General features: G+C 40.9%; 1 protein-coding gene across 2 annotated transcripts; it reads left to right on the forward strand.

The window, feature by feature from the left end:
* The first annotated feature begins 4655 nt into the window (after positions 1-4655).
* Positions 4656-18220, forward strand: nptx2a (neuronal pentraxin 2a). 2 transcript variants are annotated; one of them, XM_026165104.1, is made up of 5 exons: positions 4656-5674; positions 7340-7586; positions 11419-11663; positions 14556-14735; positions 15366-18220. In XM_026165104.1, exons 1-5 carry the CDS (start codon positions 5225-5227, stop codon positions 15591-15593), a joined length of 1350 nt encoding a protein of 449 aa, XP_026020889.1. In that variant the 5' UTR covers positions 4656-5224; the 3' UTR covers positions 15594-18220. The 2 variants fall into 2 exon arrangements, with proteins under 2 accessions (XP_026020889.1, XP_026020891.1); XM_026165106.1 differs by having other exon boundaries at positions 7343-7586.
* Positions 18221-20070: the final 1850 nt, after the last annotated feature.

Consider the following 20070-nt stretch of genomic DNA (forward strand, 5'->3'; position numbering starts at 1 on the left):
GAGAAATAATTGTCTAATTTCACTGGCATGTGTCACCCAGCACTGAAATTAGAGGGATCAAAGATTACCGTGTTTGTTTTCTGTGCCGTATCCTCCTCCGCCGGTTCGTTTCAAGACTGCTCATGAGTTTTGGTGCAGACCTGTTTTAGAAAACCTTACTTCAGTATGAACAAAAACAGACTATTTGTGGGGTTTGACTTTAGGCTCCCACAATGAACCTACTCCCAAATATAAGACCAGGGGCCCAGCCTTTCTTTGGAAAGACTTCCAAAGAAAGGCTTTGTGAATGAATGCATATATTTTGAATTTTTTTTTAGATGTATTGCCATATGTTTTGCAGCTGTTCCTATTAATAAAGACCTGCACTGCCATTTATACTACACCAAGGTAGTAAAGTAATACATAAATAATTAAATCAGAGGAAAGTTGCTTTTCCACTATTTGCTATAGACATTTCTGTTTTTATTATAGTGGATTCAAGTTTTTAAGAAATCTGTGAATTAACAAAAACTTTATTATTTTATAAATAAACAATCTGGGCAATGGGCTACCAGAAGCTTTTCTGTCTTTTTACACATTTATCATATAGAGAAACTGAGACATACTGTTGAAATTGCACTTTTTTCTTAAATTTAATCATTTCAGGGATTAAATGTTTAGTTAAATGTATTTACACTGACAGAAAGGGTCATTTCACTGGTCCAGCCCACTAAGAACCAAAGTGGGTTGTATGTGACCCACAATCTTAAAAGGAGTTGACATCACTATTCAAAAGTATGTAAACAATTTTAACTATGCAGTAAATGTACTATCCAGAAAGTATAGGCACCTCAGGGACACATTAAATACAAACTAGTGTATGACCTTGATAAATCAAACTATAGTCGATGCTTTCCTCCCAAGCAAATGAGTAAAACAACATATAAGTACGTTTATGCTGAGTGATGAAGTCCCGAGCTGCCTATGACTATGACTCTTTTTCATTTCAGTGCAAAGATGAAGTACATTGCAATACAGCCAAAAAATTCACAAATGGAGATGGTTTTCTTTGTCCACAGTTGATTTTTCAATCAGTAGTTGGACTTTTACAAAACAGTCCACTGTTTGGTTTCTATCATCTGCTGACAACTGACCTTTGCTAAGTTAACCATGAACTTTTCTTGACCGAGCGGTCATCATAAGTATACTTGGCAACAGCAGCCGCATAAGAGGAGAGATTGTCAGACATCAGAAGCCAAGGCGTCGCCTACAAGGAAATCTGCAGCAGACCAGCAAAACAGCCAACAGCATATTGCCAGGAACGCAAACACCAGATGAACAAAGCCAAGACATCAGCTCACAATATTCCTCTGCCATGAAGGGGTGCTGGAGGCTGACAGCTGATGTGAGAAATGAATGGAGTCGCTGAGTAACTGCAGCACCAGCAGGGAGTGTGTCGCAAACATGATTATTCCCACACAAAGTCATCCTCAAGCTGCATTATTGTTGGCAGATGGGGGCTGCTTATGAGATGCTACATGAACAGTATGCATGAGTGTTCTGCAGCAGCATTAAAAAAATGTCCTTTAAACCTACCACCTTACCGCAACGTGTGTGTTAGAGATGTAGTACAGCAGGTGGAGTACGGTAAGCACCACCAGGTTTTATATTGGAGACTTCATTTGACTTGGTTAGAATTGGTGGTTCGTCCTTCGTTGCCTGATATAGAACATGTTTCATACATTAGATTTTTTTCACTTTTAATGAAACATGCTATATATATTTTTGTCATTTTCTCCTCAGACACACAAATACACATCAAACAGAATTATGTCTGAGACTGACTTTTGCCATTCACATAACACAAGTGCCTCATGCTTGCCTTCGCAGGCATGCGTTTGTGTGCAGTATACGTGCACTTTCCCTTTGCTTGCAGTGCGTCAGCTGTGCCAGACTCTAATTCGCAGAACTGATGGCTACGAGCATGCTGCTGAGCAGGTAGCAGGCAGCGGGGGGCACTGGGTGGCTCGAGGGATGTTGAGAACACAGGAAGATGGGCTCAGTGTTTTTGGACAATGTGACTCACTGAAATATCAAACAGCCATTGTAATGTGTCATGCTCTGTGAGTGTGGTGCTTACATCACACTCAACAGGTGGAACTGAAAGTAGTGAAATATCACATGGTGAGCAAGAATGAGTACACGGAATGAGCAAAGAGTCGGGGAGGGGGGTAATGAATCACACTCCTTAAGGTCTTAAATAGACCCAGAAGCATTACTGTCAAAAGCAGCTCGTAATGAGAGTTGCTAGGATGCTGATGTTGCCATTACATCAGTGAGATCTTGAAATCTGTGGAGGGGATGTGATTTGATTCCTAATGCAATGGGGAAAATCACATGTTATCTGTGTTAGTTGTGTTGACCTAATCGCAATCTATGTGTACGAGTCTATGATGAATCTATTTGTCTATGAGGTAAGCAATCCATACCTATCAGCTGTGTAATATTTACAAATTACACTCTTTTAATCTGTTTTGAAACTATGTTGAAGGCTGTATAGGTCAGAGGGTTGTGGTGGCTAGAATTATGTTGAAAACTGCTCATTACTTAATGCACTTCTGTAAAGTCACACAGTAGTTGCAACCATAAAATAGCATCTGCAAAGCGTTGAGAAGTGTAGTATTGTCACTGCGTTGTGTTTCACCACTGCATGCAGCACTGTTTCTGTTTTTCTGGATGCTCATCCAAGATTTATTGTCTTGTATAAAGTGGCAAGCAGAGCAACCTAGTTTTGACATGTATTCTTTTAGATGGGAAACTCAGCTTAGGATAAGAGTTCATTCCCTGCTGACTTCTTAACCCTCACTGAGGCGCCAAAAAAAGAAGGGAAAGTTGCTTCACCCCGGCGCTCACCAGCTGCAACATGAAAGGAAATAACTTTATCCCATCAACTTTGAAGTGAAAGTTGTCATCTCTGCTCAGTCTTCAGCGCTCCCGCTTCACCTCTGCCAGCTCCTTTCCTCGCTGAGGTCGGGTGGAAAGAGTGGGGAGAAGGGATGTTGGGGTTGGAGGGCAGCCAGCTAGAAGATAAAGTTGCCATGGTGATTGTGCGTCCCTTCTCTCGGGGGACCTGTCATATTAGAAACTGCTTCCCTTAGCAGTGACTTCCACGGGCTGTTCCCCTCCCATTGTACACTGTGTGTGCATTAATGCCTGCTGACATTTAGCTGTTAGGCCCTGCAAACAGATTGGAGATGAAGGCTGTGATGGGCAGCGTGGTAATCCTGCACACCATGTTAAGAGAGCATCCGGCAGGAGCTGTCGCTGTCCCACTGTTTCAGAATTTGAGTGGAAACATCTTAGAGAAATAAAGGTTGATGAGGCAAGGGGAAAAAAGTTTCAGTGCGTGATATCAGGTGTGCTGAGCTGGATTTATAATATAAACTCAGTCGGTGTCTGGCTTTGAAGTTTTTCATATTCTTACTAGACTTGACAGACACCTGCTCCCTTAAAGGGCCAAACCCTCCCTACTGTGAAAACCTAGTGAGGCTAATGACCTCATCTTCTACTTACACATGTTTGCCTCCAGGTTTATATAGAAAAGATGGCTTTAAATCATGTTGCACACGCTACAACATACCACCGCTGTGTGTTTGGTAATAGAAAGACTTCTCTCTTTTTTTCTTTTTTACAAATATTGTTCTTTGTCTTCGGGGTATTGTGAGAAGAGCTCTTATCCTGAAAAGATGTTGTGATTGCAGTTTAACTCGGAGTTTAGACAGGTTTCCACATTAAAATGGGAAGCTAGTGGGAGATTTACATCTACAGGGACTGGATTCAAATGTTAGAAAATGTTTGCAACATATATTTGGCCCAGTTTGACTTCAAATGACACAAATTAAGTTTATCTTTTTTTTTCTATCTAACAGAGAGAGTGTAGCCTCATTAAATTGGTGGAGCTTGGACTCAAAGATAGACCCCCTGCAGAGAGAAATGACTGAGGATTAACACTTGAAAAGAAGCACACCCTTTTATGCTTTATATTCTGTAATAGCATGAAGTTTCAATAACAAACCAGTGGCTTATTCACTGTAACTTTTGGTGCAAATACACCTTTAACTATCCCATTTTAACAGTCTGTCACTGGATATTTTATTTTGTAAGAAATGAAAACCCCTTTCAATATTATCAGTGTGTGAATAGGGAAAATGTGTTTTAATCTTAATGTTTGCCCTTACAGTTAGAGCACCTTGGGGAAAAAACGCTTACTTCAACGCTGAGACACTGTGGGTCAGAGAGAGAGAGAGAGAGAAAGAGCCGACGCAAGATCACGACAGCTGTTAAATTAAATCCGTCAGGGGGTGTCACATTATTGAGTCTGTGGTACATGTTTATTCCCAGTGGGGACATTTTCCTGTGTATTCCATAATAGGCTCTACGGGTCGTTGAGAGGCGAAGCATTCCCTATCGGTGCGTTTGTTTAATAAAAAGAAACACAATAAAAAAAAGAAGCAGCTTTGACATCTTTAAGCTTCGGCGCTTCTAAACAGGTCATAAAAACTCAATGAGAGACACTTGGAGCGCGGACCCGCTCCACTAGGATTCAGTGATGACGTAGGCTGAAGCTGAATAACCTGAGCGCTCCACTGATGAGCGGATGCGCCAGTGCGCACCTCCCCATAATAATCTGGCTGAGCAGCGTCGCTGTCTTTTCAGCACCACTCACTCACAATCCAACCAACCGGAGAGGCAAGACAGCAAAACTGAGTTCTCTGCAGCCCGATTTGTTTTTTCCCCCTTTCCATCTCTTTTTCTTTCTCTGTGATGATAACAACTCAATAGACTCCAACTCATTTCCCAGTAAAGGAGTTATCAAAACCTGTTTTTCTTGCACCATCTGCAGAAAGAATTTAGATTTGCTGGTATCTATTTATTTAAGAGGACCGTGAGTTTGGTGGATGTCTGCTGTTACGATTTTTCACTGCGGATTCTGATCTAGTTTTTTGCCATGGTTACACTGTAGATGAAGTTTGATCTTTTTTCATCCTTTTTTCTTTCTTCTTGCTACACTTTGAAAGTCCAGAAAAAATGTCCGCGGCCATTTGAATGAATGAGTTGTGTTGTAGGAAGTTTGGGCTTTTTTTGTTTGTTATTATTTTACAGAAGACTTTCAAGCGTTAAGTGCGTAATTTAGGATCATTTTCCCCTTTTTTACAGTGGGATTTGTGTAGTCTATCTTGTCAGGATGCTGGCCTTAGTAGTTGGACTGTTGTATCTAGTCGCTGGACGCGCGGTGCGAAGCCAGGATGCTACAGGTAGCCGCTTTGTATGTAACGCTATTCCTCCGGGCGCAGAGCCCGGCTGCGGGTATGGTCCTACGGGGAACCGTGTCCAGAGCAGCAGCCCAGTGGAGGACGAGCTTCGGAATACGATCATCCAGCTTAGGGAGACCATCCTGCAGCAGAAGGAGACCATCGTGAGCCAGCAGGGAACCATCAAAGAGCTCAACTCTAAGCTTGCGCGCTGTGAGGCGGCAGCCGACGAGTCGTCGCAGGGCAAGTCCCGAGGTCAGGGCTCCAGGCGGAAGGAGTACGGCAAGAACACCATGGGAGACTTGCCCCGGGACCCCAGTGAAACTATAGATCAACTGGGCAAGACCATGCAGAGTCTTAAAGGTCGGCTCGAGAACTTGGAGGTAAGGTGGAAACATGCTGTGTAGCTACATAAGAAAAGCACTTTTGTCTTATTTCCCTCTCACCCCCCGTGAACATAAGATGCACCATTGCATCGTTTCCACCCCCCCACCCCCCACCCCTACTATCATGTATTACTATAGAGCATTGCGCGTCTGATAATATTCCCCGCCGCAGGAGACCTCTCGGGGGAATCGGGAGATCAAAGGGTCACGTAATGGCCATGTCACATCAATACCCCTTTAATCATTAAAATATATCTCTGATGGCGAAACCCACTGCATAAGAGCCATCAATAAGAGATGAGTAACAAAAAAAAAAATCTTGTCAAAGGTGTAATCATACATGTGGTGCAGGAATTTGCAAAGCAACCTTGAATAATTTATGAGTGCCGCGTGTATGTGTTCCACATACGCTTTTATTTGCGGTCGTGTGGCTAATTATTCGTGGCAGCTGATGATTTTCATTTCCCCAGATTTTACCTGCATCAGAGAATTACATTTTCAAATCAAATCAAATGCTTAATGGTTTGTCTTGTCTGCCTGGGAGTTCTGCTCTGGCTCTGGAGTTCTGCACCATCACCAGCCCTCTGCTCAGTCCCATTTAATTCTACAAGGCTCAAAGATCACATTTAGTGAGGTCAACTATAGTGAAGTGGGGGGGGGGGGGGGGGGGGGGCGTTTTTTTTTATTATTATTTTTACATGCAGTAGACGCTAACATAAGCCCTGGCTTTGTCGCTTATGTCGTGTCACTGCGCACTGTGTTTTTCACCAGCTCACAGCCCTGATGCCATAAGCAGTTATAATACTGTTTTTAAATTCAAGGCTATTTTTATATTCAGTATACTGCATTGCTGATCCATCTATCTCTCTACTCCCTTCCCTCCTCTCCCTCTTCACTTGATTGGAAGCTTCAATACCCCGATTGGATGAAGGATGCATTGCAGTTATAAGGATACATATTACATTGCATTTTAATCACATAACTATTGATCTGGACCTGCTTAACATCCTGATTATTGCAAAACCAGTGTTGCTGATAGCAATATGGCTGTCTAGAGTAGGATGTGCATCTCATATCAAAGCCATCTACACACATCAACAGTTGCACCATGTGACTGTTTGCTTCTGATTTCAGTCTCAGATTACCAAATAACCTCTTCAACTGAGGCTCTGGGATGGTGTCATTGTGTCAGAAAAAAAAATTAATCCACAAGGTTTCTGAATTCCATGGCGAACCAGGCCGCAAAGGAAACTAAAAATGTCTGAGGACCATTTTGCAATCAAACCATGCACCCCCTATAAACATGAGGCTGTAGAGCTGTTTCCTTAAGTCCAAAAACAACCTGGAGACAAACATTGTGCAATCTACCGAATACCCAAAATACCCAAAACATCCACAGATATATGGCAGGTCACCAATCAGTGTCTTCATGTTGATATTGATGTATCAAAAACAATAGTGCTAAAAGAATATCAGATATCAATATATAGATAACTATAAGACAAATCTGGGTATTTATATAAATGTCTATCTATCTATCTATCTATCTATCTATCTATCTATCTATCTATCTATCTATCTATCTATCTATCTATCTATCTATCTATCTATCTATCTATCTATCTATCTATCTATCTATCTATCTATCTATCTATCTCCCAGCAGCAGAGTTTGCGTCTCCCCATCACAAATGTGTCAACCGCTGGTGTCTCGGCCCTGACTCCCTTGCCACCAGAGCTCAGGGAGCTGCTGCGGCAACGTTTGGGGGCGCTGGAGACCCAGCTCCTCCGGAAGGTGGCTGAGCTGGAGGAGGAGAAGAGCCAGCTCTACAATGAAACAGCAGCCCACCGCCAACGCACCGAGAGTGCGCTCAATTCCCTCCTGGAGAGGATCACAGAGCTCGAAAAAAGTAAGTGATACAATGGGTGCTGGGAAATTTCATGGCAAAATTTAATGCCAAACTTTTTTTTCCTTTTCCCCTTTTTTGTTGTCTGCTGGATTTAGAACTCATTAGTCAATCCCTGTGCACTTTTCTGATGATGGAAGTAAAAGTGATCCTTTTCTCAGAGCCATTCTCAGAGAAGTTCCTGGTCTTGAAAATAAGGCTTGGAAAGCAACGTTGAATGCTTAATGAGTTTAAGAAATGTTCAAGAGATGTCCACACTCCCGGGTATCACTTTGATGGTACATGTTAAAATACCACAAAATATGTCTGCTGGAAGGAAAGCTGTTTTAGAAGATGATCCCGCCACTCACCTATTTCCTGCTGTCCCCATGCACCCCGCTAAGGTTTAGCTGATAGAGTCAGGGGTCTGATACAAGCTATAGATTTGGGTAGCTAAAGCTAATTGCTCAGATGGGCAGTGGACCGAATAACACAACCGCATGTATGATATTGCAAGTCAGTACAATAGACCTTCAACAAATGCTACATTGTGAGACTTATTTAGTTCAATTTATATCAAATGTGTGCCAGAGAGATGTCGATTCAATTCCACAGCGATTTTCAAGGCTGTGGTGTGGTGTTGTTGTGTCAGTTGGATTTGTGAAGATTTTTACACTGGTGATAGCTTGGTATCATCTGCCCTGTGCATTAAAGTAAAATATGCAGTATTGACTTAAAGCTCAGTGCACATTTTTAGATTTTACATTTCACATTCTAATTCTGCAGGTTAAATTGATTTGACCGGTTCAGCAGTCAAACCAATTAAATTCTAAAATGGTCTGCATTGTAAAGCCTTATTTTAGTGCTAAAGTTGCGCAATATAACCAGAGGAGTTGTGGTTTTTAGCGGTGTATAAGGCCAGAGTATTGTGCTCAGCACAGGTAAAACTCTAATTCCACCACTTTGAAAACTGAAATGTGTTACTTTCCTGCAAATCAACCACTAAATCATATTATGTGTGATTTTCACAACTATCCTTTCCTTTATGTAGCTGACCAACAGCTAAATAATTAACTCCAAGCTTTGAGTTTGAGCAGAAATGAATTAAGCGAATTGGAGCACTAACATAATAACATTGGAGGATGAAAATTTGTGCATTTACAATTTTAAAAGTTGAAATTTCATACAAATTTTAATGGAAACAAATTGAAAATATTGTAAAACCTGTATTGATGTAACTTATGACAGAACAAAGATTTTTTTAAAGGATATTTTTAAACTGACAAAATTGAAATTGGATTTTTTTTTCTAAAAAAGAAAATGCTAATCTTTCCATGTGATGCCAACACAGTGTTTACAAATTTGGCACAGAAGCACGTTTAATGCCACCTCACATCTTCTTTAAAGCTTTTCAGCAGCTGTCAACAGCTGATAATAATACTTGGAGAAAAGGGAGCTTCTAATTTTGATCAGTCAACCCACAGAACACAGGAAAGTGTGTTTTTGCCGTGCTGTGCCTTATAAGGGTCTCAAAGTGCAGAGGAAGTTCTAGAGTCTCTGAATCTTTTAATAATTATGTCTACTGTAGATGATGAAATCCTTAAGTTATTCACAGTTTTATACGGTGAAACTTTTTTGTTAAATTCTTGAACTATCTGCCGGCGATGTGTTCCTCAGATTGGGAAACACCTGGTAAACAAGCCTGGAGCAAGTTATGACTCCAAGGTTAGCAGTGTGTCAGCCAGTTCCCCTGTCTGTCTGCCGGTTCATGGTCAATTCAGCATTTTGGTCCAGACTCGGGCATCTCAGTAATCAATAGAACAAGATGCTAGACATTTGCGGTCCCCAGGTGATAGTTCCTGATTTCTCCTGGCTTCTCTTTTTGCGTCAACATTATTTTTTTAACTTTGTGTTTCACTAGAAGAAGATGCCACTTTCAGCTGCTCCTTTATTCACAAACGGTCACTCCACATGTTTTATTTGGCAGAGTCTTGTGTGTTTTCCCAGGGATCTTTTGCTTGTTAGGCACTCTCAATCCACTAAATTCATGTTTTACTCAAATCTGAAAATGTCCCGACCACTACAAGAGAGCTGGCCATTAGATTTATTCTCTCTTTCTCTCTCTGTCTCTCTTTGGAAACTTCTTGTCCAAATGAAGCCCGTGTGCCATTGTTACCTGAATATGAAAAAAGAAAACTTGAAGAAGCAAGGGGGGGAACATAGTGTTGTACTGCACCCCTCTGCTGTTATATAGGTTTTCTTTGCAGTCATTGTCACTGTGAAATTTGGTACAGATATGATTTAATAGGACTCATAAAGGTTTTTCTTTTTTTAGTTTTTCACCTACAAATCTATCAAACTCAGTGCTCATGCTACTCAGCAAATGTAGCATGCTAACATCAGGCTGTTCCAGCTCATAAAGATAACAATGCTAGTGTTTAATTGTTAACTTGCACTGTTACTCGTCATGGTTAATCACTTGAATGCCAACATTTTAGACTAAAAAAAAGAAAAGTTGGTGACCAACTGCTGGTGTAGTCTCATCAGATGATTTTAATCTCTTGGAAAGCCCAAATATCTTCTGTGAGTCGTTTTTAGTTGGTTGGTTGGTTTTAATCATTTGTGATTGGTAATTTTAAAATAATTGGTTGAAGTTATTGGATGCTCAAGCCATAAATGTTAGAAGACAAAAACAGTGTTTGTACAACACTGTCATCAGTGCCACTGTGCTGTGACTGAATGAAGTCAAACAAGGCCAGCCTGTTGGCATGTTGGATGCTGACATGCATGTCCAAGCCGTTGCTACAGCTTTGCATGCCTATGAGAGCACCATCTCTGATCTGATTTAACTTGGTGGGAATCTAACTGGATAGAGGTGCAACCTCCGACCTGTGCTTGTGCTATTCTTGTGGTAGCCCCCCACCCTGCAGCTGTTTCAGCAGGACAATGCCTGCCCCCACTTTGCCAGAATAGCACAGATCTTTCTAAATCAAGAACATATCCAGACAGTTTCTTGGCTATCATTTAGTCTTCATATGGTTCACTGAACATGTCTGGGACCTGCTGGCCCAACGTGCTCATTAGCCACACAGAGCGACCACTGCACAGCTGCAGGCTGCACACATCCAGCAATGGAGAGCAATTCCTCAACAACAGATCCGGACACGTGTTCGTTCCACGAACAGATGGGAGACAGTTTGCATCACCTCCAAAGGAGGCTGTACCTCATATTAAATATCTTGTATGTATCTTGTAGTGACTGTCTATGAAACCTCTTCCCTGTTTTAGGCTAGAATTATGGTCCCAAATTTGTGTCTATCTAAGATGTTTCAGGCTTTTCAGGGTGAAGGATCATGAAAACACAGAGGCAGCAGCATGCACTGGCAGTATGCCTAGGTCAAATATTGACTGGTTAAAAAGTTGGCTTGAACAGGAAAGGGAAAAGTGAAGAGCAAGAAACATAAAAAACAGAAATGCAGTGGGACTGAGTGGAAAGTTGTAATTGTTTTTCAAAATCAGTCCACTTCACTGCAAATACATTTTTCATTTCTTATGACTTCATCAGTCTTCTCCACAGCAAAGGTTAAGATAAAAGAATAACAGCACAAAGGTTCTACAATTGTTCTACATATTTTTGAAATTGCTCTTAATTGGCAAAAAGCAAAATGTGGAAAATGGATCTTTAAAGCTCTGCATTTCATCTTTGGACTACCAAGACAGTAGCAGTGATCTGTGTGACAGTGACTCACACTTTCTTATCTTCTTTTTTCTGTCGTCATCCTCAGAACTATCAAGTCGTGACACACTAAAAATAACTTTGAATATATTACATTAAGTGTTCCTCATCTATCAACAGATAATAATGCCTTCAAGTCACCTGAGGATTTCAAGGTGTCCCTTCCTCTCCGTACAAACTACCTGTATGGACGCATCAAGAAGAGCCTCCCAGAGATGTACGCCTTCACTGTCTGCATGTGGCTCAAGTCCAGCGCTAGTCCGGGAATAGGAACTCCATTTTCATATGGCGTTCCAGGCCAGGCCAATGAGATAGTCCTCATTGAATGGGGAAACAATCCCATTGAGCTACTAGTCAATGACAAGGTAAGTCTATTGTGATGAACTTAAATTTCACCATTTGCTCATGCTGCAGAGTAAATCCTTCACACTGACCTGATTTTCTGAAGACAGATGCTCTAAATCCTTTAGTATTTTCCTGGCAACACAGCTGGCTCTAATGATGGGCGTAAATGTGGATCAGCAAAGACACTAATTAAATGCAAAGAATGAATAAGAATGAGCCGGCTTTGGGATCCAAAACAAGCACATAGCTTCTGTACGTACATGTGTGCACAATAACGATACAGCCGAGAAGCAGTTCGCTGACCATTAGCTCTGAATATTTAATTTTGCTCCTTATAAACATTTAATACCATCGACCCACATTTCGCTCACACCCGCGAATAACAGTAATTCATTAGAGGAGTTGTGCTGCCACATGTGCTCATCTGCTTCATTGTCCTCTTTGCTTTCTTTGGAGGTTATATTGTAGTTAAACAGTGTAATCGCAATTAACCCAAAATATAAGAAAATGTTAAAAAACAAATAAACTTTTATCAATATTTAATGCAATTTTGTCATAAAGCAAAAGACCTGTAATTGTTTTATTGATGAAAGACACAATTTTGAGGCTAAATGTTGCTTTCTTTGTGATGGGTTCAAGCTTCACATCACATGGAAACTTGGGAGCAAAGCTTCATGGGAAATAAGTTCTTAGTGTAAAGCTAAGAACACACATTATCCAATGTAGTACTTAACACTTCTTTGTCTTATGATATCACAGCTCATTGTTGTAATTGGGGAATTTTATGATAATATTTTCCTGCGTTGGAAACAATCATAGTCCCACTATCTTGTTGACTTGTGGTGTTACTGGCACAGACAGGTCTACCCACAGTTTTTCCTTCACTATGCATTATACATGTGTTCAAGTCAGGCAGATAATAGAAAGATGGTGGGAGAAAATGATGAGAGTATGACTGAGAAAAAGAGGGAAAGAGGGTGGAAATTAAACAAGCTCTCGAGGTGATGGAGCAGTGTAAGAAGGAGTTGGTAAAGAGAGGGGAAAAATGAGAAGGTGCCAGAAAAAAAAGAAAAAAAAGGAAGTTAGGAAGTGAGACAGAAAGCATGAGAGCAGAAGAGAGCGAGGAGAGGCTGGTGAATATGATAACCGTATGTGCAGCAGCACATCCATGTGCTAAACTTGTTCGCAGTGATAACAGGGCCCTCTGGGGCACATTGTTTATGCTGTTCATTTGGCAGCATACTGAGAAGAAAGCAGAAAGCTGCCTCGACAGTATTAAAAAGTGCAGCGTTGTCTGTATTATGTATTTGTACTTGGTTATGGGGGGAGAGAGCGTCTTTGTTGTTATAAAGCAGCATCTTCATCATCGTATATTTTGTCTCAGAAAAAGGGGGAAAAAGTTGATTTTTTTTGTCATGTTTTTTCTCCCCTCCAATGTTCAAAAGATGCCGGTGGCATCTCAATTTTTCATTCAAATGGGACTACCAGGAGTTTAATCAGTAATGGATTCAGCTGGCCTTGTACAATAGTAACACTGTTTTGTTGGCAAGTGTACAAATGTGTGATGGGTCCAGATTTTTCCAAATATCCTTAAAAATTCATGCAGTTGGTGCGTTTTTGTTGGGTTGTCTGCGAAGACAAACATCACTGTAATCACTGCTGTAGAATACGGACACTTTAATGACTTCGCTCTTTCTTGCGTCACCTTCTAAAAACATTTCACACTTACCTGCAGAACCTCATCAACACCCTGCTGGAGATGAGGAACAGAAAGTCCTCTGAACATTAAGTAAAACACATCACGGGCCATTTTGACATCTCATAGAGGGAAAAGCATAGATGTAGATACCAACAATGGTTTTCATTTTAGGTGTCCCCTTCCAGGCTCCAGTTTCCTTGTTTTGTCTTATAGAGAAATGGAACAAAAGAGAAACATACATGCTTTTCCTGCTATAGCGAGTCAAAATATTATTCTTTTTTTGTTAAAAAGCCAAGAGGAGAATATGCATTTCAACTATGTAATAACTGCAAAATTGCATGTTTTACGGTGTGAGTGTGTCATTTGTAGTATTAAAAAATGAGTCAGTCATTCTCAAGAGTATGCCCTGTGGATATAGTGCTTTAATTCGAAACTCTGTGTCTACAAAGAATCACAGCTGGCATAAATCCATTGCTGCAGAATAATTGACGAATGTTGTTTTTTTTGTTTGTTTGTTTTTTTCAATTTTACAACCTGAATCTTTAAACAGTCCATGTGGCCCAGAATGCTCCAAATCAGACAGACTTTATAACAACCTTCCCAGTGTTCCCTGTGGTGAAGTGTAACGCCTGGTGTCCTTAACAGGGTCAATTGCTTCTGTAATTGCAAGTGAGTCGAATTTTATTTTGAGTGACTGCCCATCTTTTCGGGTTTATTTGCATCTGGAGCTACATCTGCAACTAGGTATTAGGATAAAGCAGCCCTGTAGGGTTATATAAAAAAAAAGCTAATGAGTTACAGTACACACTGATAATCCTATGTGCCGCACTGTATCCTCAGAGGACTATGATGTCATTGGCTGGTAAAATAACCGGTTGTTTTTCTTTGATCTGTGAACAAAGCATAAGAGGACACTGTTTTGCTGTTAGCTATCTGACTGCTTTGAAGGATGCTCTATCCCTTGATGTCACCTGGGTAATCTAAATTTTATATGTCATACGGCTCATGTGGGGATTTCTTTGCAGAGGGTTGTCTCTTTGAAGCCCCGGCCCTTCTAATTGGTGTCCTTGTTTCTAGCATGCCACAATTACACTTGTACCTCTCTCGACTTCTCTTGCACCCTTATACTGTATCTGCCTATCGTTGCTCCTCGTTCTTCAGCCTTCCTCACTGTGCTCACGCCATTCACACCTCGCACTTCATTCTCAATCAGGTGGCCCAACTCCCTCTGTCAGTGAGTGACGGGCGCTGGCACCACATTTGCATCACCTGGACAACTAGAGATGGTTTCTGGGAGGCTTACCAGGATGGCGAGCGTTTAGGCACTGGGGACAACCTGGCCCCCTGGCACCCAATTAAACCTGGAGGGGTGATCATCCTGGGCCAGGAGCAGGTGAGAGCAATAGAGAAGCTTTGATGGTAAAGAACAGGTGTATGTGCATGTATATGTGTGTCTGTGTGTGCATGTGTATTTTTCCTTGTGTCAATAACATCCCTGGGGGGTATTCTCCCCCAAGCTCAGCGCCAGAGGCTCTGAGCAGGGAGCAGGGAAGAGGAGGAAGAGAGGCTCTTCTCACGCTATTGTGGCCCTTTCAGTATTACCTCACTCATCCACTGCTAAAAGGCAACATTTTACCCCTGGGAGCTGTGTTAGCAAGTTATTACGCTGGTTAACTCCATGACAGCGCTATGTGTATAAATAGAAATATACAGTGATGTAAAATCTCCTCAGAGAACTATTAACTCATAGTGCATTACTTTGGAGCTTAAGGAGGTGGTGATTTTTTTCCTCACTCATACATTTAAGGTGAGATTGCTGCAGATTGCACAGTATTGCAGATTGCACAGCATTTGGATATTTTAAAGTGGCAGTACACTAAAAAGAATTTGCAGTGGGGTCTAGGTTGTTTTTTTTTGCTTTTGTTTTGCATTTTGATTAAAATCAAACAGAATTTATTAATTTTAATTAAAGTCTGTTTACATTTCCTTTAGAAACTCAGCTCTGTTCTCTTTCTCTATGAAGGACATTGTGGGAGGCCGTTTTGATGCCACCCAGGCTTTTGTGGGCGAGCTGAGCCAGTTCAACATGTGGGACAGAGTACTGCGGCCCGTGGACATCATGGGCCTGGCCAACTGTTCAGCTTACATGCCCGGAAACGTGGTTCCTTGGATTGATGCTAATGTGGAAGTGTTTGGAGGTGCGACCAAGGCTGCTCTGGAAATCTGTGAAGACCGTGCTTTTGATTCCTAAAAGGATCCGATGCAGGAAAACCAGTGTGGCCGCTGGGCTCTGGAAGCTAAATATTCTGACTGGTGCTTCTTTCAAATCCCAAAGGCAAGAGCACCAGCCCAACATTTTTACATATTTATGTGGTCTGCATAATCTCAAAGACTCTGTGTTTATTGGAAACACAAGTTCATGTGTCCGTTCAATTCGAACCCTTAAGACGTTAGAGGGGATTTCAAAATCGTTTGCTTATCTGAAGAAGATGTGCCGTTGCATCAGTCTGCTGTAATGATATGAGCTGCTGTCATTTCGTGTTTTCTCCTCAGTAGATCAACTTTTATTCGACTCCTCTTTGAAAACAGCTCTTCTTGGTTGCATTCCTTATAATGACAATGCTGCACTGTATTCATAGTCGATGTGAGCTCCAAACAGGCTTTGATGTGCTGTGGAAAACCATTCCTAAGTAACATGGCAGTGCAGTACACACTGTGAGCTTCCTTGCTGTTTGAAAAGCAATGAAACAGAGAAGCCAAGGAGTGAGGTGAAATGAGGTGGACGCTCACGAGTTCAAAGTGGGCGAGAACAACCCTCGCTGTTGATTATTTTTGAGGTATTCCAACATGGCAGACTGTCTAAATATTATGCATGAGCCTGAGCAGCTCACAAGTGGCAGTGCATGCTTTCTGTTTACACACACAGTGTTGCGGGGTGTGTCTAAACAAGTCGATGCCGCTTTCTGACAACATTGCATAAGTCAGTGTGTGTATGTTCATGTGCGTGAGGCTTGTCTTGCGTGTAGAAGGACTGGAGATTATGAGGGATGGAGGACATTTTCATTCTTGTAAATCTATGTTTAATACCTCACTGCCCCTTGAGCAGCTGCCATATCCCAAACAGCTTTATGGGTGGGTTGGCTTTGCTCAGGTTAATAGCAATGTCGGACAGCTGCCCAGGACTGGCGAATCAACTGAGCTGCGGATGCCAGCAGAGTGCTCAGTGAGGGCAGAGACTGGGTTTGACCTTCAAGGACAATCCTTAATTCCTCATCTGGGTAGTAATTATGTGTGTTAATGATTGAGTGTGCTGGTGAGCAGCCCCGGTCCACTGGTGTTTCTCTAAGCCAAGTGGTTCACAGCTGATAAAATATTGAGATGTAAAGGGGAAGTCAAATGAGAGCAGCACTCTGTGGGCGTTATAAATGTTGCTGTCAGGTGGAGTTTGGTATTAATTGCCTCACACTAAGCCAGAAAAAAAGTCTAAATCGATGGATATGTTATATTAAAAAATATATATATATATATAGGAAACTGATGGATCTTGTTACTGCTTGGTTAATAAAACCTTTTACGCTTTTTGCAGCTTAATTATTGTTACTTCTTGTTGTTGTGGTGGACATTTGTTTCATCTTGATTTGATTCCTCTAAGGAAACAGATATAAGAGAGGCAACAAATGATATAAACTTTGTTATCACCTCTAGGCTTTCTTTTAGTCTCCTTGTGGACTTTTCCTGACTGAGTAGATACTAGCGTAAAAGCCATTAAAAAGCTTCTACACACAGCTGACAGAACTAGGATGCAGTAGGTAACTGGACAGCACAGAATGTGGCAGAGATGCGATGGTCCACGCTTAATAGCATAAACATAAAGACGTGTGATCATTTTGTGATTGTTCTTCTTTTCGGTGTCTTTGTTAACAGTGTTTTAATGTAAAATCAAGAAATTGGATTCCAGCAAAGTGTATTTTTCTTGCTTTCTGCTCATGATTTTTGTCCATTGGCAGCACATTATGTTAAAAAAAAACAGATGGAGAAATTGTTTGTTTTTTTAATTGTGAAAATGGCCTTTTGCGAAAACCATATGTGCTTTTTCTTGTGAAATTTTGGTCAGCTTTTAAGGCGCAGCTCAGCAGCACAGACGACAAGGGACACACGAAAATGCAAAAAATGTTTGCTTTCAATGTTTTAAAGTCCTCTTTATGTACGTGCAGCAGAGGTTTTTGCTTGTGCACTTTTCTGCGGTGCGGTTGAATGTCCTTTTGCACCCATTAAAAGAGCGAGAACAAGTTCCCGAGACGTGATAAATTAAGCAGCAACTTAATGATGTGATGGAATAAGTGAACATGCGCTTGAAACAGTCGAAGCATGTTTTATTAAAATATCATTGCGCTGCATTAGTGATGATGTCAGAGAGGAGTGTAACCCTGCAAAGGTCATGCTCTATTCTTCACTGATGTTTCTAAATTAGGAAACCTTACTTTAATCTTTGAGGGAGATTAAAAAAACTCCTTTTTTTTTACTGTAACATTTTTGGTTGCATTAATTTTAATGGAGACGTGGGTGCTTGTCCAGTTGGTAGCCATATTATTTGTAGGACTAGGATATGTCCTCTCATCTGGGCAATGAAATGTTGTCAGCAGCGGAGAAATCCTCTGGATTGGCAGACTTCCAGGTGGAAATGAAAAAATCTGCCCATGCGGATTATGGGAGCTGCTACAATGTAGGACACTGTGAGCCTTCTTCATTCTCTTCTCGACCCTGTGTGTTCTGATGCCGTCGCCACAGCGCTGGCGGAGGCGCACCAGGGAGCCCCTGTTTTTATACGAGAACAATATGAGGCCTTCAAAAAAACAAACAAACAAAAAATACCATCAAAGAAAAAAAATATATATATATATGTATGTGTTACGTTTGTTTTTTTGTTTTGCATATTCTATATTTCTGTATCTATTTTCATTGCATTGCTGCTGTAACACTGCACATCTTGATGTTCTGAAATGTAAAGTAAAAATTTGCAGTTAAATTAAAGAATCCCACTTGCATTTACAGAAATGATGGATACACTAGTTTTTTGTTTGTTTGTTTATTTTAATATTCGTTGAGGCTCTTTTTTCACATGCCTACAGAACAGTTCGCCACAGAGTTAATGACAAAAACTCGTGGCTTCTCATCATTTCTATCTGCACTCAGCTGTATGAAGACATCAATAAAACTTTACATCTTTATGTTTTTTTTTTTTTCTTTCATTTGGTTTCTGTGAGGTGGCGCTCCATGAGAGACTTCACCAGTTGTGCACATCAGTGTCTATTTGCAGATCCCAGTGGGTTCCACTGCATATGTGCTGTGTTAAGTCTTTAGTGGCTACCAACATAACAGTATTAGTGTTAGATAATCTCTATAAACACACATCTGTATATGAATATAAACTTTAGGCCAGGGACAATATTTTTCCCTGTAGTCTACTTATCACCTGGGTTTTATTGACCAGCCAAGCCACAGGTTGCTGGTAAACAGTCAAAATAGAGAAGAATAGACTATCACAATTAATCATCATTAACTGTGATTTGATTTTTAAACACAGTACTTGTCTTGAGCCGTGCTCATATCTTTACATGTTTGCTGGAAAATGATAGTGATTTACTGAAATATCTGAAATACAACATATAAGGAAAAATCTGAGTTTGTACAATTCTACCAAGATTAAAGGTCCATATCTGGTATGACAACTTTTTATCCTTCAGCACAGCCTGAACTATCTAAGGAAAGTTTTCTTGTAATTTCATTAAGTAGTCTTCAAGCATAGTTCTCTGGGCTTCCTAAAGGACATTCAAAGCTCTTGTTGGCTGCCTTTTGTTCCATTTTCTCTCAAGAAAATCCCACACTAATCCCTTCAATAATGCTGAGGTCTGCAATTGTGTGTTTTCTTATACAGGTATGCTTTTACTGCATTGGCAGTGTGTTTGGGATCGCTGACATGCTGAAAACTGAAGCTATTGTCAACCGGGTGCAAATCGGAAAGCAGTTTTCTGAACCAGATGATCAATTTTGACAAGATCCCCAACACCACTGGCAAACACTACCCTCTGCGTGTTTCTCGGTTGTAGACACCCACTGTTGTACCTTTCTCCTGACCTACTTTCCACATATAGATGAAGATTGAAACCAGAAATTTCAAATCTGGATTCATGACTCCATCAGACCTGTTGCCACTGATTTTCAGTTCAGTTCAGGTAAAATTTGGCACACTTCAACCTTTTCTTTCTCTTTCTCTTCCTTAAGAATGTTTTCTTTTCAGCTTCTCTTTCACTGAGGCCATTTCTGATGAGGCTTCAGTGAACAGTAGATAAATAAATGAAGTGCCAGATGCCTCTCCCAGTGCCTGCATCCGGTCTTTCTTGCATTGCTGAACTGGGTCTAATATACACCATTAATGTGTCTATTAGACCTAATTTCTACAAGACTGCTCAAAGAAGTCCTACCATTAATTAATGCTTCAATCTTAAATATGTTAAATCTATCTCTGGGCCGCATACCACAGGCCTTCAAGCTGGCAGTAATGAAACATTTAATTTTAAAAGCCATCACTTTACGCTGCTATCTTAGCTAATTACAGATCAATCTCCAACCTTTTATCTCAAAAACTCTTGGAAGTGCATTTGTGAAACAGCTAACTCATTAGCTGCAGAGGAATGGTTTGTTTGACGAGTTTCAGTCAGGTTTCAGAG

The sequence above is a fragment of the Astatotilapia calliptera genome, chromosome 4 (genome assembly GCF_900246225.1).
Source record: "Astatotilapia calliptera chromosome 4, fAstCal1.2, whole genome shotgun sequence".
Taxonomy (NCBI): domain Eukaryota; kingdom Metazoa; phylum Chordata; class Actinopteri; order Cichliformes; family Cichlidae; genus Astatotilapia; species Astatotilapia calliptera.

Coding starts and splice junctions, on each gene's coding strand:
- nptx2a (XM_026165104.1), top strand. CDS start 5,225: ATGCTGGCCTTAGTAGTTGGACTGTTGTATCTAGTCGCTGGACGCGCG. Junction 5,675..7,339: donor GTCGGCTCGAGAACTTGGAG/GTAAGGTGGAAA, acceptor TCTATCTCCCAG/CAGCAGAGTTTGCGTCTCCC. Junction 11,664..14,555: donor AGCTACTAGTCAATGACAAG/GTAAGTCTATTG, acceptor ATTCTCAATCAG/GTGGCCCAACTCCCTCTGTC.